The 19,530-nt window shown below is 33.0% G+C and overlaps 3 protein-coding genes across 7 annotated transcripts in view; 2 read left to right on the top strand and 1 right to left on the bottom strand.

The window, feature by feature from the left end:
• Positions 1–19,530, top strand: part of LOC126966856 (programmed cell death protein 2-like) — a 285,939-nt gene that overhangs the window by 135,794 nt on the left and 130,615 nt on the right. The gene's annotated exons all lie outside the window — the stretch shown is intronic.
• On the bottom strand, positions 48–14,093 carry LOC126966868 (LIM and senescent cell antigen-like-containing domain protein 1). Of its 4 annotated transcripts, none has more exons than XM_050811145.1 (9): positions 13,885–14,093; positions 13,717–13,765; positions 12,848–12,961; positions 9,561–9,673; positions 8,736–8,928; positions 7,684–7,825; positions 4,256–4,372; positions 3,459–3,600; positions 48–2,323 (listed from the first exon to the last, which is right to left on the bottom strand). In XM_050811145.1, exons 2-9 carry the CDS (start codon positions 13,722–13,724, stop codon positions 2,130–2,132), a joined length of 1,023 nt encoding a protein of 340 aa, XP_050667102.1. In that variant the 5' UTR covers positions 13,725–13,765; positions 13,885–14,093; the 3' UTR covers positions 48–2,129. The 4 variants fall into 4 exon arrangements, with proteins under 4 accessions (XP_050667102.1, XP_050667103.1, XP_050667104.1 ...); XM_050811146.1 differs by having other exon boundaries at positions 13,889–14,093; XM_050811147.1 differs by lacking the exon at positions 13,717–13,765.
• Positions 16,370–18,011, top strand: LOC126966855 (DNA polymerase delta subunit 3-like). The gene has a single exon (XM_050811121.1). The coding sequence runs from the start codon at positions 16,475–16,477 to the stop codon at positions 17,756–17,758; it is 1,284 nt and encodes a 427-aa protein (XP_050667078.1). The 5' UTR covers positions 16,370–16,474; the 3' UTR covers positions 17,759–18,011.

The following is a 19,530-nucleotide window of genomic DNA, read 5'->3' as shown; positions in this document are numbered from 1 at the left end:
AACCTATCAATAATAAAAATTGTACTGTTTACTTAAATAAAAACACATTTTAGTATTATAAATAATTTTAATAAATTAACAATACGAACAATAAAAACGTTAATATTTCCAATAAACAGTTACTAGCACAGCTACGATCAATATTCGTTATTCCGATTACAAATTAGCATACTTAACACATATAATATATTTTATTATCTTAATTCTAAAAGTATAGAAAATACACATTTAAATCATCGTCACGCGATTAATAATATATTTATTAGAATATTAAATTTATATTATTATACTTATCTGGCAATAAATTGGCCATAAAAAAGAAGGTTTAATCATTTTTCCTAAATTTAATAATTAAGTATCAAAATATTTGAAAAATATTATATATACGCCATTTTTACATTCGTTTTATACATGTAGAAATTTGGAACACACATATTCCCTTAAACAAGAAAATTTCAAACCAAGTGTAGTCATTTCCGAAATAAATATAATATAATCATTGAAAATCTTATATTAATTGTATCTTTTGCAAATGCATTTTCATATTTTGTAACAGATAGTGTGATCCGATTATTACATACCTACATATAAAATGAAATATATTGTACATACATATAAAATTAAAAATATTCCACTTTGAATATTTCAAGCCAAATACTGAGTATATTTTTACGGCGCATCAAACAAATAAAAAAATAAGTATTATTAATCAGTAGATATATAGTGCGAGATTAGTATAGGAAAACACCATCATAATATACTATTATTGTAAACTTATATTGTATTTTATTCATATTATAATTTTAATGTAAACCCATTAAAACGTTTTCGTGATTCATATTTAGATTTCATTGCATTCACAGTTAAATCTAATTAGTGTTTGTACCGCATTTCGGGTGTCTGTCTCCTTATTGTTAAAAATGTAAAGGTCAAAATTAAAAATAAATCAGTTATTATCATTAAAACATTACAGTTCAGGCACTAAGGCTATAAAATAGGGGTAGTGGCTGTAAGTATTCCCTTGTCACAGAGGAACAACTTCTCAGTTATTGTCGTAATATTACTGCTTCTTCTTGCAATTCCTCTATAGACTATACTATAGGCAATAGCGGAACAGAATGTGCTAATCTAGAAAGAGAGAAAGTCTGGCGACTAACAAAACACATCATACGGCGTTTCCATTCTGTATTCTATAATGAGACAGCATATTTTATCAGACAGAACCTCACTGTTGCACATCAGCCGACCTGCAACAAAAGGCACGTGTTGCCGGCCTGATCGTTGTTGTTTTCTTTTTAAATATTATGTAATTTAATTCTAAGCGGCTTCACATACAGATAAGCTTCCTAAAGTTTAAGTGTGTGTTATTATATTGTAAGCTATAACTATATTGTATTTTAAATAAATATTCTAAAAAAAAATCAAACGCGAGTCGGATTCGTATATGAAGGCGTACACGATAGAACGATAAGTACTTTGTTGTTAACAAACATGTTCAAATTTCTATGGCGGCCATTTTGAAATACGCCATCTTGGTTTTCATTAGTTCTGTTGTTATAGCAGTTCCAGGGGGCATGAACCTAAAAATAAGATTGTATGGCACCAGCTTAAAGAAGCCAATAATATTTGGTAGAAAAAGGCTAGAAAGAAGAAAGTAATACACTCTGTTAAAGTTTCTAGCCGTATAATTATCTCGGTTTATGTGATACAGTATGCAGACGTGGTCGCTAGCTAGCGGCCTAATGAGAAAGCTCATGGTCGCTCAGAGGGCAATCGAGATCCGCAGGAGAACCGAAGTCACCGACATAATAAAAATGATTGCGAAACTGAAGTTGCAGTGGGCAGGGCACATAGCTCGACGGACAGATGGCTGGTGGGACAGTCCTCGAAAGGCGATCACGTACTGGAAGACAAAATGTTGTTAGGCCCCCTTGTGGGGACGATTGGTCAAGATCACCGGGATAGGTAGGATGAGGGCAGCACAGGACTGACCGTCGTGGAGATCTTTGGGGGAGGCATTGTCTAGCAGTGGATGTGTTCCAGCTGATCATGATAATGTGACTGGCAGATGGTGGAGTTTTAGTAATTGGGTTGTAAAAGGTAAAGCATGTGGTGCAGTTGGGTGTCGGTCAGTTCCTGCGCAGCGTGTAGTTGTGAGCCCGACGCAGTCTGCGGCGCAGCTCCTGCGGGAACCTCTCGTAGCAGCGGCGGCAGGCGGGCCGCTCGTCGTACTCGTAGAACTTGGAGCGAGTGCTGAGAGGAGCGTCGCACACCGCGCAAGCGAAGTGATGCACGCACCACGCCTTGTTCAGAGCCGTGAATACTGCAACAAATAACATTTATTAAGGAAACAAATAGATACATAACTATGGTAAAAAATGATATAAAATTCTCGTGTCCCGGTGTTTGTTTACCAAACGCCTAAACCATTTTTTTTTTGAAAATTTGTTGTATACAACGTGTAGTGGGTAGTGTAATGCATCGGGTAGGTCTGAGAATCGACCAACATCTATTTTTCATACACCTAAATGACAATGAAATATATATTACCCACCCCTAAATATTTTCTTTTTTGATTCAGCATTAAAAAACACACACAACTTCAAATTTTCACTCGTCTACGATCAACACTTATTTTTATATCGCGATTTTAATATTATTGTATTCCATCCACAGATACGCAATAGAGTTGCAAGATGGCAATCGATTATAAAAATAATAATTGTAGTACGATAAATTTTATGTACGATATATTTGGTAAGTCTGAATCGGTCGTCATTTATTTTTTATACCACAAAATTTTTATTTTTTTTTATTTGTTTATATGGCAATACAACGTTTGCTGGGTCAGCTAGTAAAATATAAAAATTACAATATTGGATATATCCTAGAATAGTTTCACTGATATTAAAAGAATACAAATATGACAACAGAACGAAAAGAGATTAAGATAAGTAAACAATGGAATATTTAGGTGATAACACAATATTATATAAATCAAGACAACGACAGACATACGAGTGGATATAATTAAAATATGGTACATGTGCATGATTTATGTAAGAGTCTTATAACGAATATATTAATGCATCAAGTAATTTATTCTTTTACGATAATTGCTATAGGTCCACAGCCACATACCCACCAAGAGCGCTTTCGCTCTACGTCCGACCCGTTTCGTGAAAACACGGTCCGAAGTAGTCGTAGAACTATTTCTATGGTAGTTAACGCACTAGATCCGGCTTCCGTCATCCTATTTATTTCCGTCAACCATAGAAATTGTTCTACAACTACTTCGGACTGTATTTTCACGGGTACGGATCGGACGTATTGAGAAAGCGCACTAAACCATCATATTATAATAGATAAACTTTGTAGTATAATATCAAAAGGAGAGAGGATATAACATTAATAATAATAGGTATAATATAGCAAATAGGATAATAAAGCATACATACCATCGCCGGCTATGACCTGGTTGCACACGTAACACAGGTTACCGAACAGCTGGTGATAATGCTGCTCACAGTATGCCAAACCCTTCTTCTCATAGTGGCGATGACCATGGAACGGCTTCTCGCATTTAGCGCACACGAAATGCTGTCAAATATAAAACACACATTTACAAAATGAAATAAAGTTGTTCATTGATTTTGTTCAGTCGGTTGCCTTATATCTTAGATAGACTGTGATAGCTTTGAACACGTCGAAAAAAATTGCGGCAAACTTTTAACCTCTAATTTCAGCAACGTATGCACACTTTAAAAAAGCGAATGACGTATCGCGAGTGTAGATGTAGGTGTCATTCACATTAAATAATGTAATGCAAACTTTGAACTAAGTTTAAGCCTGTAAATGAGTTTATATTTTTTTTATGATAATAAGGGACGAGACGAGCAGGACGTTCAGCTGATGGTAATTGATACGCCATGCCCATTACAATGGAGTGCCGCTCAGGATTCTCAAAAAACCCAAAAATTCTGAGCGGCACTACAATTGCGCTCGTCACCTTGAGACATAAGTGGTTGAGTCTCATTTGCCCAGTAATTTCACTAGCTACGGCGCCCTTCAGACCAAAACACAGTAATGCCTACACATCACTGCTTCACGGCAGAAATAGGCGCCGTTGTGGTACCCATAATCTAGCCGGCTTCCTGTGCAAAAGAGCCTCCCCCTTTTTAGACTTTAGAGTCTTTAGAGGCTACTAAAATATTCTCACATATGTAAACTATCTATTTTTAGCGTTATACATTACCTCAACATGCCAGTGCTTGCCGAGTGCAGTCACAATCCTCTCCTCTATGGGACGGCGACAAGCGCCGCAAATCGGAATTCCCATCTTGTCATGGCATCGGAGACAAAACAAATTGTTCTACAAAAAAATTGTATTTTTAAATAAACATTGCTAGACTTCTAAACTAGGACGACGTTCAATCACGGTTTATCTACACACACATTTTGACAAGTGCATTCCTATCGCAAGAATTAACCCACTAAACACAAAAATATATTTAAAAAAAAAATTATATAAAATTATTAGTTCACCTAATCTAATATATAAAAGTCTCGTGACATGGTGTTAAACATTGAACTCCTCCGAAACGGCTAGACCAATTCTCATGAAATTTTGAGTGCATATTATGTAGGTCTGATAATCGGACAACATCTTTTTTTCATCCCCCTAAATGTTAATGGTGGTCCACACGATTTTTTTTTAATTTTGTTGATTTTTCTTTTTTTTTGAAATTTGTTTGATTATGAGTCAGCATTAAAAATACATACAACTTCAAATTTTCACCCATGTACGACCAACAGTTACTTTTGTATCGCGATTTTAATATCGGCAATACAAGGTTTGCTGCAGCTAGTAATTTTATATAAATTGTATTTAGGAAATAAAAAATCTTTTGATTTTTTTTTTAATAAACTTGTTCTTTTCTTAAAAATTTGTTTCATCTGGTTCTGGTTCTATAACTCCTATTTTTTTTATGGAGTAGGAGGACGAACGAGCGTACGAGTCACCTGCTGTTAAGTGATCACCGCCGCCCACAACCCCTTGCAACACCAGGGAATCCCAGGAGCGTTGCCGGCCTTTAAGGAAGGTGTACGCGCTTATTTTGAAGGTACCCATGTCGTATCGTTTGGTGGTTTATACTTACCTACATTATGTTATTTGATAAATACGGCCATGTTGTTCTATCGTGTCCATCAATGAATTGTATCGGACTATATTAATTTTATATCCAAAATTTAATTATTTTCTTTTTAATTGTAATAATGACATGTACACACTACAATGAAACTCAACTATGTAATGTAATTTAAGTTAAGATTGTTTGTAGATCTATGGGTGTAATGCCTGAAAATAAATGGTTTAGACTTTAGTATTATTATAAGGAAAAACACAACCTGAACCTATAGGCGCTGATTAGATCAAACTCTTTACATGACCTGATAACGTAATAACTTAAAGAAAAGAAAAGTGCATACCCACTTCTAAATGAATTATTAAATTAATTTACTAAAATTTTCCTACTGCTTATTGCCTAAGCTATATCAATTTTATATTTTACCCCTTTTGTTTTTAAGCTGCCGCATTTCTAAATGAAAAAAGCAAATCCCTTTTAGAAGCACTTTGTTTCCTCACTGCCGAGTTTTATTTTCAGAAGAATGGTTAATGATAACAAGATTTTAAGCCATTTTTGAAATTGAAAACTATATCCAAGCGACTCGAGTTTGCCGCCGCAAGTTAATGCATATTAATTTCTGCAACGTTCTAGTAATCACCTTGAAAATTGACATGTATTTGATTTTTTTCGTGGATAATTCGTTTCTGTAATCCACTACGATGACGCTAAATACCACCTTCTGTATCGTTTAACCGTTACCTATGAAAATATCGATACGTATCCTGTCTATATTTGCTGGATTTTTGTATCGTAAAATCAGATATTAACCGATACCTATGAAAAAAGTGATCCTGCTTATACTTACTGGATTTATGTATTGTAAAATCAAGTAATTTTTCAACAAGTTTTTATATAAAAACTAGCTGACCCAGCAAACGTTGTATTGCCGATATTAAAGTCGCGATACAAAAGTAACTGTTGATCGTAGATGGGTGAATATTTGAAGTTGTATGTATTTTTTTATGCTGACTCATAATCAAAAAAATTAAAAAAAAAAATTCGTGTGGACCACCCTTAACATTTAGGGGGATGAAAAATAGATGTTGACCGATTCTCAGACCTACCCAATATGCACTCAAAATTTCATGAGAATCGGTCAAGCCGTTTCGGAGGAGTTCAAAATTTAACACCATGACACGAGAATTTTATGCATTAGATTAATCTTACAACAGTTGCTTTGTTATCCTGAATTTTTTTTTGAGCTCTCGATTAAGGGCGACACTAATTCAACACGGACTAACTAACTTTTATTTATCTATTTACATATATCTACATACATTTTAGTTTAATTTATTTACTCCACAAACGTTACATTTATCGGCGTGATGCACTCATTAATTTTATGCATAACCTACTAATAGCCTAATGGTATACAAACATACAAAATGTGGTTTTATAGGTATACTTATTATATTTGTATACTTGATACTTAATATTATATAATACACTAGCTGACCCGACAGACGTTGTTCTGTAGATTATAAAAAAAAATGTTTTATAGGAATTTGCCAATAATATTTCAAAACATCAAGAATTATTTCGTAAAAAAATGCTCCCTGTTGTTATAACGAAATTGTTTCACAGCGAAACTGTCAAACGTCGCGTCACTAAATTTTCTCATAGATAAAATGTCGATACAAAACAAATATTGAAAATAAAAATAATTATGGGTCCCAAATCGAAATAAAAACTATCATAATATCTCTCAAGTTGGACCAAACTGCACTCCATGAAGTAATCCTCATTAAAATCCGTTCATTAGTTTAAGAGTCCATGGCGGACAAACAACGCGTCACGTAAGTTATATATATTAAGATTTTTAAGTTTATTTTAAAGTACCTAAACTAATGTCTATGTTAGGAGTGTGTCTTAATATGCCTTTAATGTTAAATACATGGGGTACCATATATTTAGGGGGCGCCCATAAATTACGTGAGATGTTTAAGGGGGGGAGGGGGTCGAGTCAAATCTCATTTATTCATACGTTGGAGAGAGAGGGGGGGTCTCGCAATTTTTTCTGATTGAAACAAAAGAAAATTATACAATTTTGATCCATTTTATCATATGGACATGTTGGTTCCAATAGTCTCTCTTGAGACCGTGCATGATTCTCCATGCCTTGAATTAGAGTAGATATTCTTTTTTTAATCACAGTAGTTACGATTTAATTAAGTATTCTATAGTTAAATTTTTATTACAATTATAACTCTAAGCAATATTGATTACTAGTCTTAACTAATCGTAAATAAAAGCACGAAGCAATTTTTTTTTACAATAACAATCCAACGCGATTACGTAAGAAACCCACATTTTGAAAAATCTCACGTGAGATTGGGGGATGGGGTTGAATTAAATCTCACGACATCTCACTGGGGGGGGGGGGGGGGGGAGGAGGAACAGAAATGTCAAAAAACCCCTCACGGTATTTATGGACGCCCCCTTATGTGTCCGTTCATTTGAAACTAGTATTATAAGGAGAAATAAAAACTCATACCACATCATTTGCAGCATAGCCTGGACGATTCTTGACCTCCCTCGCAGTGTGGTCCAGTTCCACCTCACATGTGGCGCACATGAAGTGGTATCCGTGGTACACTTCCCCACGATAGCGCAATGGCTCACCGTCAATCACACCACTGATGAAACAATGTTTTTATTGTATTCTAACGACATTATCATTTTTGGGCAGACATTTTTGAAGTTATACTTCTTTAGGCGCGTTATGAAAAATTATGAGAGTGAAATTTTAAGATGCGCGCGCAACACAAAAGTAACGGGTTGAAGCTATTTTTAAAGTTATTTTTTGTTTGTTTCTTCGTCCATTATAAGAACAGGCAAAGGGTTCAAGCCCATACAGCCGTACTCGTAATTTAATAATTAATTGTCAAAGCCATCTTTGCAAGATTTTTACAATATTCTTCTATCTTCAAACTTAGAATAGCAGGAGGAATAAAGTATTTTTGCATTGTTACGCCAAAGAAATATAAATTCTTGCGTGCATACATAAGCACTTTTTTTTAAATAATACAGGTATGTAAGAAACTCTGCTCTCTCATACCAAAAACCATTTAACTTACTTATTGGTCATAACTTTATATCTTGAGTTGCCTTTCGATGTCGAAGCCATGATTAGTGCGTAGCGTGACGTGCTATCCGCAATTGAGTACTTAACTATTCGTTATAAAGTTGAGTATTGTTTACTAATTAATATATCTAAACAGACTGTCACTCAAAAATTCAATACATGGAGTGGCAGGCCATGCGACTCACCCGTGCTACAATAAGTACTTTTGTTTTTGTACCTACATAACTTGGTCGTTTTATTGTACCTATATTATTAAATTGTGTATTTTAAGTTAATATTAATATTTATTGTAGGCGATAATAGTATTTCTTCTAACATGCCGGACAAACCTCTGTGGTTTTTGGCCTGTTATATAATAATAAATTGTAATTATATTTTTCATAATAAATAAATAATAATAATAATTATATAAAATATTCAAAATTGTGTGCCAGAAAATAATGTAATAGTAAAATACATACTGGCACTTATGGCATATATAGTTTTGTAGACCATCAGCCTTAATCCTAGCATTGCATCCATGGCACAGAGCACGGCCAGCATTCTTGATAAACCCAGCATCTGCCAGCTCCATATTACACTCTTCACAACGGAAACATGCTGGATGCCAGTTAGAATTCATTGCCTTAATTACTCGTCCAATAACAAACTCCCCTGAAATAATAATTCAAATTCAAATATTTTTATTCAAAATAGGATGTGAAATCACTTATTGAGAGTCAAAAACTACCACCCATTCCAAAATGAATGCCTCAGACCTGACAAGAAACAAACTCAGCGGGCTTTAACAAAGTAATATTGTACAAATAAACTTATTATTTAATAGCCTGAGGGTGGTCACTCCATGCCCAATCTGTGGTATCATTAAGAAAGTCATTTATTTACCACGCAAATGTTTTTTAACAAGTCTTTTAAATATTGAAATACTTTTGTTTTAAACATTTTACTAGGATGTTGTAAACACATACAAATCGCCCCACAAAAGACTTACTAACTACTAAGTAGGCATTATAAGTTTATGTCTGTTCCTGGTGTTAAACTTTATGGTTATTACAGTTTCTATCAAATTCACTTATGTGCCTATGTACATACAGTACATTATCAAGAATATATTGAAAAGCAACAGTCAAGATGTTAATTTCTTGACTGTTGCTTTTCAATTAATTAATTCTCTTTTAAATTTTGCTCGCAATAATTATACTTGTTAATTTTGTTTCTCTACCAGTTGTAGTTGTTCAATAATAGATTTAAAATATTCAGTAAGTATATGAATGTTTCAAACTTACGGCATTTTCCACAGCAGGGAGCAAAGAGAACTTGGAAATCTCGCTCACAATACTTGCGCCCTTCAAACTCATAATAAACTCCATCAGGGAAGACACGGAAACACTGTGCACACCTGTGAAAAGTATTTTATAGTTTTATTTGATTTGCTTTTTTGTTACATATACTTATTCCTGTTTCTTTATATAGGACAAAGAACAGTTACCTAGGATGTGATTACCACACCACTCACACTCTCTTCTTAATCCAGTGGAATCTGAAGTGCTTTGCCAGCCTTTAATGTGGTTGTATGTGCTGTTTTTGAAGGTACCCATGTGATACTAATCCTTCTTAACCACCTGATTAAAAGGCATAAAAGGCATTTATTTTCTCAAAATTGATTCCTTTTGAATTCTTTTTGATGTCATTTCTAATAACTACTAGATACTACTACCGCTTCGGAAACAAATGATAAGATAAATATAATCCAGTTACCTAGGATGTGATAAAACAAATCATAAGATACATAATAGCTTTAAGGGTAAATGTATACACTTCTACAATAAAGTCCCAGCCACTGTTCGGGCATTATCTATAAATAAATTTAAATGTTTTATAAAAAAATGGCTCTGTCGTAAATCCTATTACTCCACTGCTGAATATCTAAATGATCGGACAGCCTGGGACTAGATTGTGATTATTTTATAGCGATAGAAATGACTGTATATAATATTGTATATTTTTATTGAAAAGAGCACAAAAAAAAAGAATGCTGGGAGAGTTTCTTGCGCCGCTTCTTCTCTCTCAGAGCGCCATTTGTTTCCGAAGCGGTAGTAGTATCTAGTAGTATAAGAAATGACATCAAAAAGAATTCTAAAGGAATCAATTTTGAGAAAATAAATGCCTTTTATGCCTTTTAATGGCGCTCTGAGAGAGAAGAAGCGGCGCAAGAAACTCAGATTATGGGCACATCAACATGAAGCAGTAATGTGTAAGCATTATTGTGTTTCTGTCTGAAGGGCGCCATAGTTAGTGAAATTACTGGGCGAATGAGACATAACATATGTCTCAAGGTAGGCACACATAAGTGTTAAATTGTAGTGCCGCTCAGAAAATTGGGTTTTTCAAGAATTCTGAGCGGCACTCCATTGTAATGGGCAGAGCGTATCAATTACCATCAGTTGAACGTCCTGCTCTTCTCGACCCTTGTTTCATAAAAATAAAAGATACACTTTTAACTAGTTTCAGGGTCAGATTTAAAAAACAAGACATGGTAGAGCAGCAACACAAACAACTCTGAATTTCATAGAATGGTATTGCAGTTTGTGATGGTGTGAAGGTAGAATTTGGTGGTAGGGATCAGCTTAAACAGCTTTGGAACACTCCTCATCATAAGCGAAGTATAACACGTACAACGAATCACATATTGTATGCACCTCTATTGATCAGAATTTTGAACAGTTAAATTGTTAAAAAAGTTAAAAAGCTGCAACTGTGGTATATAACTATATACTAGCTGACCCAGCAAACGTTGTACTGCCGATATTAAAATCGCTATACAAAAGTAACTGTTGATCGTAGATGGGTGAAAATTTGAAGTTGTATGTATTTTTTAATGCTGACTCATAATCAAACATTGCAGTGGGGCCCCCATATTGAAGGATTGGCGAATAGGCTTAGTTCTGCAGCATATGCGGTTAAAAAAATTAGACGGTTAACTGACATAGATACGGCGAGATTGGTATACTTTAGTTATTTTCATAGTATTATGCCCTATGGTATATTGCCGGTATTAATACTATCTTTGTGCTGCAGAAGAGGGCTATTCGCGCGATTTATTACCTAGGTCCTAAAGAATCATTAAGAGAAAAATTTAAAGAAATAAACATTTGGACTGTTGCTTCTCAATACATGTTTGATAATGTTTTGTATGTTCATAAGCACATTGAGGAATTTTCTAGAAACTGTGACATTCATAATGTTAACACCAGGAACAAACATAAACTTGTTATGCCTACTACTCGGTTGGGTCGAGTTAGTAAGTCTTTTGTTGGGCGATATACATCTATATCATATCTAGATCATATTGTATGCTTCTACAATATGATCCCAGAAAATGTACAAAACAAATGTGTTACAAAATTTAAAAGAAATGTTAAAAAACGTTTTTGTGGGAAAGGTTATTATAGCATAAACGATTTTCTTAATGACACCACGGACTGGCAATAAAGCGAACACCCTCAGGCTCTTTATACCTATTAGTTATCATTTTTTTTAGTAAGATGGGTTAAAAAGTCGTAATCACGTATGAGCGTTAGTATGAAGAATATCTAATATATAAAATTCTCATGTCATGGTGTTAAACATTGAACTCCTCCGAAACAGATTGACCGATTAATGTACTCATAAATTGTTAAAGTAAAGAAAACATGGCTATAGAAACTTTGCGCAAGTACTATTACTTGAGTTTTAATTAATTGAGATTCTACATATAAAAAAACATTTATTTCACAAATTTGTAGGGTTTACTCAAAGACACATATTTCCTGGAAGTTTTATGAAATTTCTACACACTATTTTTCAATGTTAGCACCTTCTCTTGTTTGTTGTCAACAGGCAGTATGTTGGATGACACAAACCATGCTTTTCGGCCATTTACACCTTGTCAATAGTCATGACTGGACATGAAGGAAGAATTGTCTCACTCTGTATATGACTCCAAGTTTACCATTGTGATAATATAAAGTATAACTAATATAAGTATGATAAGGGATAATGATATCAAACAGTGAGGTTTATTTTATAAAACAAAATTCCATATTGTGTTGTGGGTGCTATATTTACGCACTACACTTTCCTAGAAAAAGAAGTAACATAATGTATACAATATATCTGTTGTATTGTCCCACATTAACATAAAACAATAATTAATAAGGTTATAGGAGAGTAATTAGTTTCTTTTTTATGGAATGAGGACAAACGAGTGTATGGGTCACCTGGTGTTAAGTGATCACCGCCACAGTTTACTCAATTTCTTAATTCCAAACAAGATGTTCCCACAATAAGCATTGAAATCTGAAGGGGTTCAAACATAATCAAGACATAAGTGCATGTAAGTATACATTGTTCTCTATGATTCTTCAATTTATCATAGATTGAGTCTAGGTGTTATATTGTGGTTGATAAAAAATATTTACAACCGAGATTAAATTCATATTGGCGTTACAAGGAAGTATGGGCTGAGATAATAAAATAAGTAACCAGTAAGGCTCTGGCACTCAATATTTTTGACAATTTCAAAGAAACTTACACAAAACAACTGGTATGCCAAAGTTCACCATTTGAATTAACAATTTTTTCATTTGTTTCAAATCCATCTCCACATCTGGTACAAAACATATTATCCAATGACATGATTCCAAGCCTAAAAAAATAATAATAAAAAGTAATAATGTGTTACATAATATAACAAGTTATTCTTGGTTATCCATGTGAAGAGGAAAACTTGCCAGTTATATTAACCGCACAATGACTCATTATATTGCTATTTATTAGCTAAGCATATTTAAAACATGTTTTATGATGTGTGTTTTATGTTTAAAATGCTTATTTAGTAAAGAAATTTAAAATAAAGATTTGGAATAATAAACAATAAAAATGTTTATTTTACCAAATCTCAAATGTAAACAATCTAATACCGACTTTCCAAACATATTTTTATATTGGAATTAGTTTTGTAGGAAGCCAATTGCCCTTTACCTGATGTTAAGCTGTACCATATGTATAATGAAGATAATATTATTCACAAAAAATGTCTGATTGTTAACTGTATCGAGCTACCTGTATCTAAGAATTCTGAGTGTGCCAGGATGTTTATAGTTTATCCACAGAATAGAACCAATTATTAAACTTTTTAGATTTATTAATGTTAATAACTACGAATGTAAGTTGTTTTGAGCAATGCAGTAATTAGAATGTGAAAAATGAATTTATGAACTTAATAGGTAAATATATTGAATCTTTTTGAGAACTTAAGTGATTATAAATTCAATTCAAGCCAAGGTTTAGGTCTAGCAGTGATGATGAGTTGATAAATGTGAATAATATAATTTAATGCGTGGTTATATTAGCAGATGTAGGTATGACATCAATTGGGACACTCCCACATAACTTGCTTACCCTGGCATTTTTCTGTTTTAATTAAGTAACTGTTCGTTTCATATATTTTCTGTCAAAAACAAGAACGCTATTAGCCAAGTTAACTTTTACATTAAAATTTAAAAACATGGATATAATATGATGTAATTTATTTATAAATAGATTTTGTTAACCATGGTTACCAATTACCTACCAGAGCTATAATTCACCAATAGGTAAACACAAAAAAGAATGTGAATAATATAAGATTACAATGTAATTCCAGTCAGGCAACAATAACAAAAATAAAACAAACAAATTTTTAGGCCTAATACACTAACAGAAAGGTAATCAATACTAAATAGTGTACTGTGATCTGTCCCTGGTCCACAGGCACAGTCCTGATAGAACACTTTTACTTCCCTATATTATACTCTTTGACTATTACTCTAAACTCTATGAATGATATGATATCGATATATATATATCTCATTTGTCAACCATAAGTATATTCTTTGCTTCTTTGGGGTGAACACTGAACAGTGAGAACTGAGATAGTCTAAAAACTATTACAAATTTTTAACTATACGATATCAAATATATAGTATTTACTCTTAGTGATAAATTTACTCTATATCAATAGCATGTCAGATTTATAGCTAAATTCTTCGGAGCAATTATCAAGCTTAGAGGAGTAACACTATGCTGAGCTGTAAAAAACTAGCTTGACTTTTCAAATCTACGCGTAACGCAATACACTGAAAAGAGACAGATGTATTTCACCTTGTCTCTCTTGAAAATTTGAAATGCAAAACAAAAAACATTGCGTGCGTACAAAGTACACGTCATGTCAGAAGTGAAACCCGAATGGTGCATGAACCTCTAAACTGCAAATGAATTCCTGGTACGTGCTGCTACGATGACACATGATTTCAACCGCTATGAAAGACATTCCTACCACCACTAATATACATAATAATATGTTCTCCTGGTGTCTATGTAGCAATACGTCGTGCGTTTGGAGTCAGAATATATTAAGGTATACTTGCGCCAAACTTAAGACAATCTCTTCTTGAACTTTGATCGCCTGGTACCAAAACATTGTATTATGCTTCCTATCTCATTATCTCCCATGTTAAATATTATGAATTGATGTGACTGCTCTTTTTACTGTCGCTTTTTCGTTTCATCGACTTTCAAATCACAACGATGATAAAGAAGTTTTCACTTCAATAATATGCATATTTCTGTCTCATTCTTTGCCGGCTTCATCCTACACATTTTTGTATTTGTGTCTCTTACCTGTCGTTTTTTCCGTTGCATCCGGTTTGAAATCACAACGATTCTAAATAAGTTTCACTTCAATAAGTTGAAACACTAGTGTGGTGACCGTGTGATTTAAATACTATTTTAAAGCAAAAACCAGTGTATTTTTGTTTATATTGTTCGTTGACGGAAACACATTTACTTATCAAAAGTAACATGGCTTGCGTTCCTTATACTGAGCAATTGCTGGTTAAATTGTGGCTTGTGGCGGGTCATTCCCTTCCCTAAAATATGGTCCAGGGAGGCAATGACTGGTCCATGCGTTATGCATGTGAACGGGTGCTGCTTGTGGTGGCTGGATTGTATTGTATTTTAAGTATGTACTCAATAACTATAACTATGTTTTTACTATTTTTCTTACTCGTGTAAGGCATTTAATAATTGACGTTTGTGTATTTTGTAGCATCACTTTGCATATATTGTAATTGAAATGATTTGTATAATTAATTTGAAAATAAGAATCTGTAATATCATTCAGTTTTGAAAACCTTAGAGTTTCTTGCTCGTTCTTCTCTAAGGAAATCTGACTTGCGAACGAGGTGTAAGAAAAAATTACATATTTCAAGTGTAATGCAATTTACCTACGAAATAAAAACTATTTTTGTTTGTTTGTTTGAAATAAAACAACTGCTGATGATGCGATTTTCATCGCATTTCACAGTTCAATCCAATATTCCTTCATTTTTGTATCGATTTTACAAGACAACACGCGTTTTTTTTCTGCAAATCAGTCATATCATAAGGCACCCATTTTTCATATTTTTTATTTATTTTTTTTTATTTGACGCAAATGAGTCAAAATTATTGGTAAGGTAACGTTAAACCATGCTGTTAAATCCTGGGTAGTTTGGTTCCGATCGGCTTCCACCATATCTTTCAATTCATTGTTGTTCACCCGTGTAGGCGGTCTTGCACGTAATTCGTTCTTGAAATCATAGTTTCTATCACGAATGCGTTTAAACCAAAACCACACGGTTTGTTCATTAGCAGTCCTCTCTCCAAATGCACAGCATTGATATTGCGATCTGATTCTGCCGCATTAGGTCCTCGTCGGAACTCGTATTCAAAAATCACTGGAATTTTTGAAGTATGTATACTTCAAAAATTCCAGTGATTTTTGTCTAAGCTGACTAAAAAAAACAACTGAATATCGATAATCGAGTGTTGCACATTTTTTTTAAAAGAAAAACTAGATAGGTATCATGTGAATATAGTTTCACTTAAAAATCTTAAACCATGATGGTCTATGTCAATTCGAATATTATAAAAAGAAAGAAACAAAGCGTTTTACCTATCCATTTTTATTCATGTCTTGTTTCCAAAGCCGTTTATAAATATAAAAAAAATATAATTGTCATGTTTCAACTTTTAGTTTAATTTTTGGTTGCGCGGTTTAATTTAGAGTTTACAAATATATCTTTAATTTAGGTATACGTATATTAAAAGCTGTGATATCAAGAAATTATTCGATATTATGGAGTTCGATGACGATATATCCACCTACATAAATAGTTTAAAAGATATGATATTAGATGAAGATAAATTAGTTACATATTTATCTCTAAGTAAAGATCTTTGTATTCATGTTAACAAGAGCAAAACTTTACTTTCATCATTTCTTAAAAATATAAGAAATGATAAACCTAACGTTAAATTTAATGTTAACTATTTGGTATCAGGTCTTATTGACAATAACACTGCAAAAGTAACTCTATGTAACGAGGATACATTGGATGATATTAGAAAGACTTTTACAACCATATTTTATAGTCACATTTACAGCATTAATAAAGGAAACCCAAATATTGACCAGACAGCATACGTAAATATTAATAAGTATGATGATTTCAATCTTTGTTCTGGTATAATTAAGAACAACAATAATAAACGGTCATCAAATGAAATTAGTACACTTAAATCCAGTAGTCAGGATAAAATAAATACAAAACCTAATATATCTAATGTAAGTGATACTAAGAAATTGGCTTTGAAGAATGGAATAACACATAAACAAGTCAAATGTGAACCTGACATTGAAGAAGCAGTTAAAAAAGGGATTCCACCATTACTAAATGAAGATACCAGGACTAAACAAAATAAAAATACATCCAAAGGTATATCTGGCTTTTTTAATAAACAAAATGGAAATGTGAAAAAGAAAATATCACAGGATAAATCTGTTGAAAACATAATACCAAAAGAGGAGAAAGATGTTGTTAAAAGAGATAAAGATGAGGAAAAAATGGAAGTTGAAGAGGATAACATATTTGATAAAAATTTGGAAAATAAGATAAAAAAAGAAAATGGTTACAATGAAAATAAAGTTTTGAATCACATAAAAAAAAACTCAAAAGTGGATAGAAAACGCAAAAGACTTCTGCATGTATCAGATACTGAGAGTGAGGAAGATCAGGATACAGTTTTAGGTGAAAATTCTGCTGCTACAGTTCAGGAATCTGATGACGAAATTCCTGGCACTCCAGTAGCAAACATTAAAATTACTAATGGTATAGTCAATGCAAAGAAAAAGCGAAAGATAGTAGACAAAACCTATATGGGTGATGATGGTTATATTCACACAAAGAGAGAAGAAATCTATGAAAGTTGTTCAGACACTGAAAAGGAATCCCCAAAAAAAGAAATTAAAAAAGCTTCCCCTAAAGAAAGTCCTATTAAAGCGAAAACATCAAAAAAGAAAATATCTCCACCACAAAAGGGAAAACAACAAACTCTTATGAACTTTTTTAAGAAAAAATAACCAATATTTATATTGTTGTTGTATTAGTAATAATATTAAGTTTCTTGTTTTATAAATTATGGTCAAATATTCAATATTCTGCAAGTGGTGTTATCATGTTAATAGATTTGACTATTGTAATATTAAAAAAGTGTTTAACAGAGAGATTGTTTTATCATGTTCCAGTGTTTATATTGGCAAATATTATCTCTGTTATTTCCATTTAAGTAAGATTTTTGTAATAAATGAGAAAGAATAAATGTTTTGAAACAATTTTTATGGAATTAAATAGCTTTTTTCTTCTTCACAATCGGTCACTCTTGTTAAGAGTGGTTGTGCCCACTAAGATGATGCAACATTAGTTGTTGTTGGTCTCTTTATTTTTGGGTTGCACTGCCTCCTGCGCGATTCTCAACTTTTGGCCACTTTTCTTGTTGCTTTATACTAAAGCTATAAATAAGAACCATGCTCAATGATATTATATTATATCCTTACCAACTAGTTTTATATATTACAGGGTATTGTGTCTGATATGTATAACAATTACGGTGTACATAACTTTGCCAAATAACTATGAGATACTAATAATACTAAATAATTTTAAATAATTAATAACAATAATATTACTAAATTTTGAAATGCTCCCAAATCCTTTGCTTAAAACTATATAATGAGTCATGAAACACATCCAACTCGATGCGACCATTTATTAAATTATGCTCCTCAAGAATACGCTTAACCGGAGACTGTAAGCCTAGATTTGATCTACAGGGTGGGGTATAGAAAATTTTGGATAATTTAGCTCTTGGATACTTATAAGGGGCCTTAAGTGCAACGCGACTGAGCAGGTACTCACAATTTACTTTATGGTTAATAGTGTTGTAAAGAAAAACTATGTCATACATCACTCTCCTGTCTCTGAGTTCGACCATGTTAAATTTAGCCAGTCGTTCCTCATAGGGTTGTCGATGCAAAAAAACGACATAGCAACTTATCTCATTACTGAGATAAGATGCTATGTCCCTGGCACCCTTCAAACCAATACAGATAGTGCTTGAACATAACATTTTGGCGACAGAAAAAGGTGCCTCTGTGGTACAAATCTAAACAGCATCATGTGCTAAGAAGCACAGGATTAACATGCTGGTTGAAACTTGTAACAAATTTGATTGTTCAACAGGGTACTTCATTATTTAACAGTCTAGAGTTTTATTTGTCAGTGAGAAAGAATCTGAAAGAGGGACAAGGTCTTTTTAAAAGTATGCCATCAAGTTTAATTTTGGTACAGGCGTCTCATCTGCAGTCCCTAGACACTGACAAAAAACTGTACGCGAATATTTTCTTTTCTTAGTAAAATCTTAAAGCTTCTAAATGATATAAAATATTGTATAGTATCTTGCTGACGCATCGTCGTCGGTAACCACTCTTTTAATGTTTTTTTACAATTATTATAGTGCTAAGTAAGAGTTACTGACCCATATAAAAATTTATCTACCTGACCCACTCTCATCAGTTAACCGTGAACGGATATATATCTCCGTTATTAACAAACAAGAAATCAACCTGAAAATGGACAGAACAAGTGATGAACTTACCTTTAAATTAATACAAATCAGTGCTTAAGAAAAAGTTGTATACAAAAGGCTATAAAATATCTGAATATCTGGATCTAAAGAAAGCTTGGGACTGAACTGCTGAGCTGTTACATGTCTGTCTCAGTTTGATAAACGTCATTATAGTTATATAATTTAAATATTAATATTGTTTCTGTTTTTTAATCAATTTTAATAATA

Source organism: Leptidea sinapis, chromosome 11 (genome assembly GCF_905404315.1).
Source record: "Leptidea sinapis chromosome 11, ilLepSina1.1, whole genome shotgun sequence".
Lineage (NCBI taxonomy): Eukaryota > Metazoa > Arthropoda > Insecta > Lepidoptera > Pieridae > Leptidea > Leptidea sinapis.
This window is presented reverse-complemented; position numbering and strand designations above follow the sequence as displayed.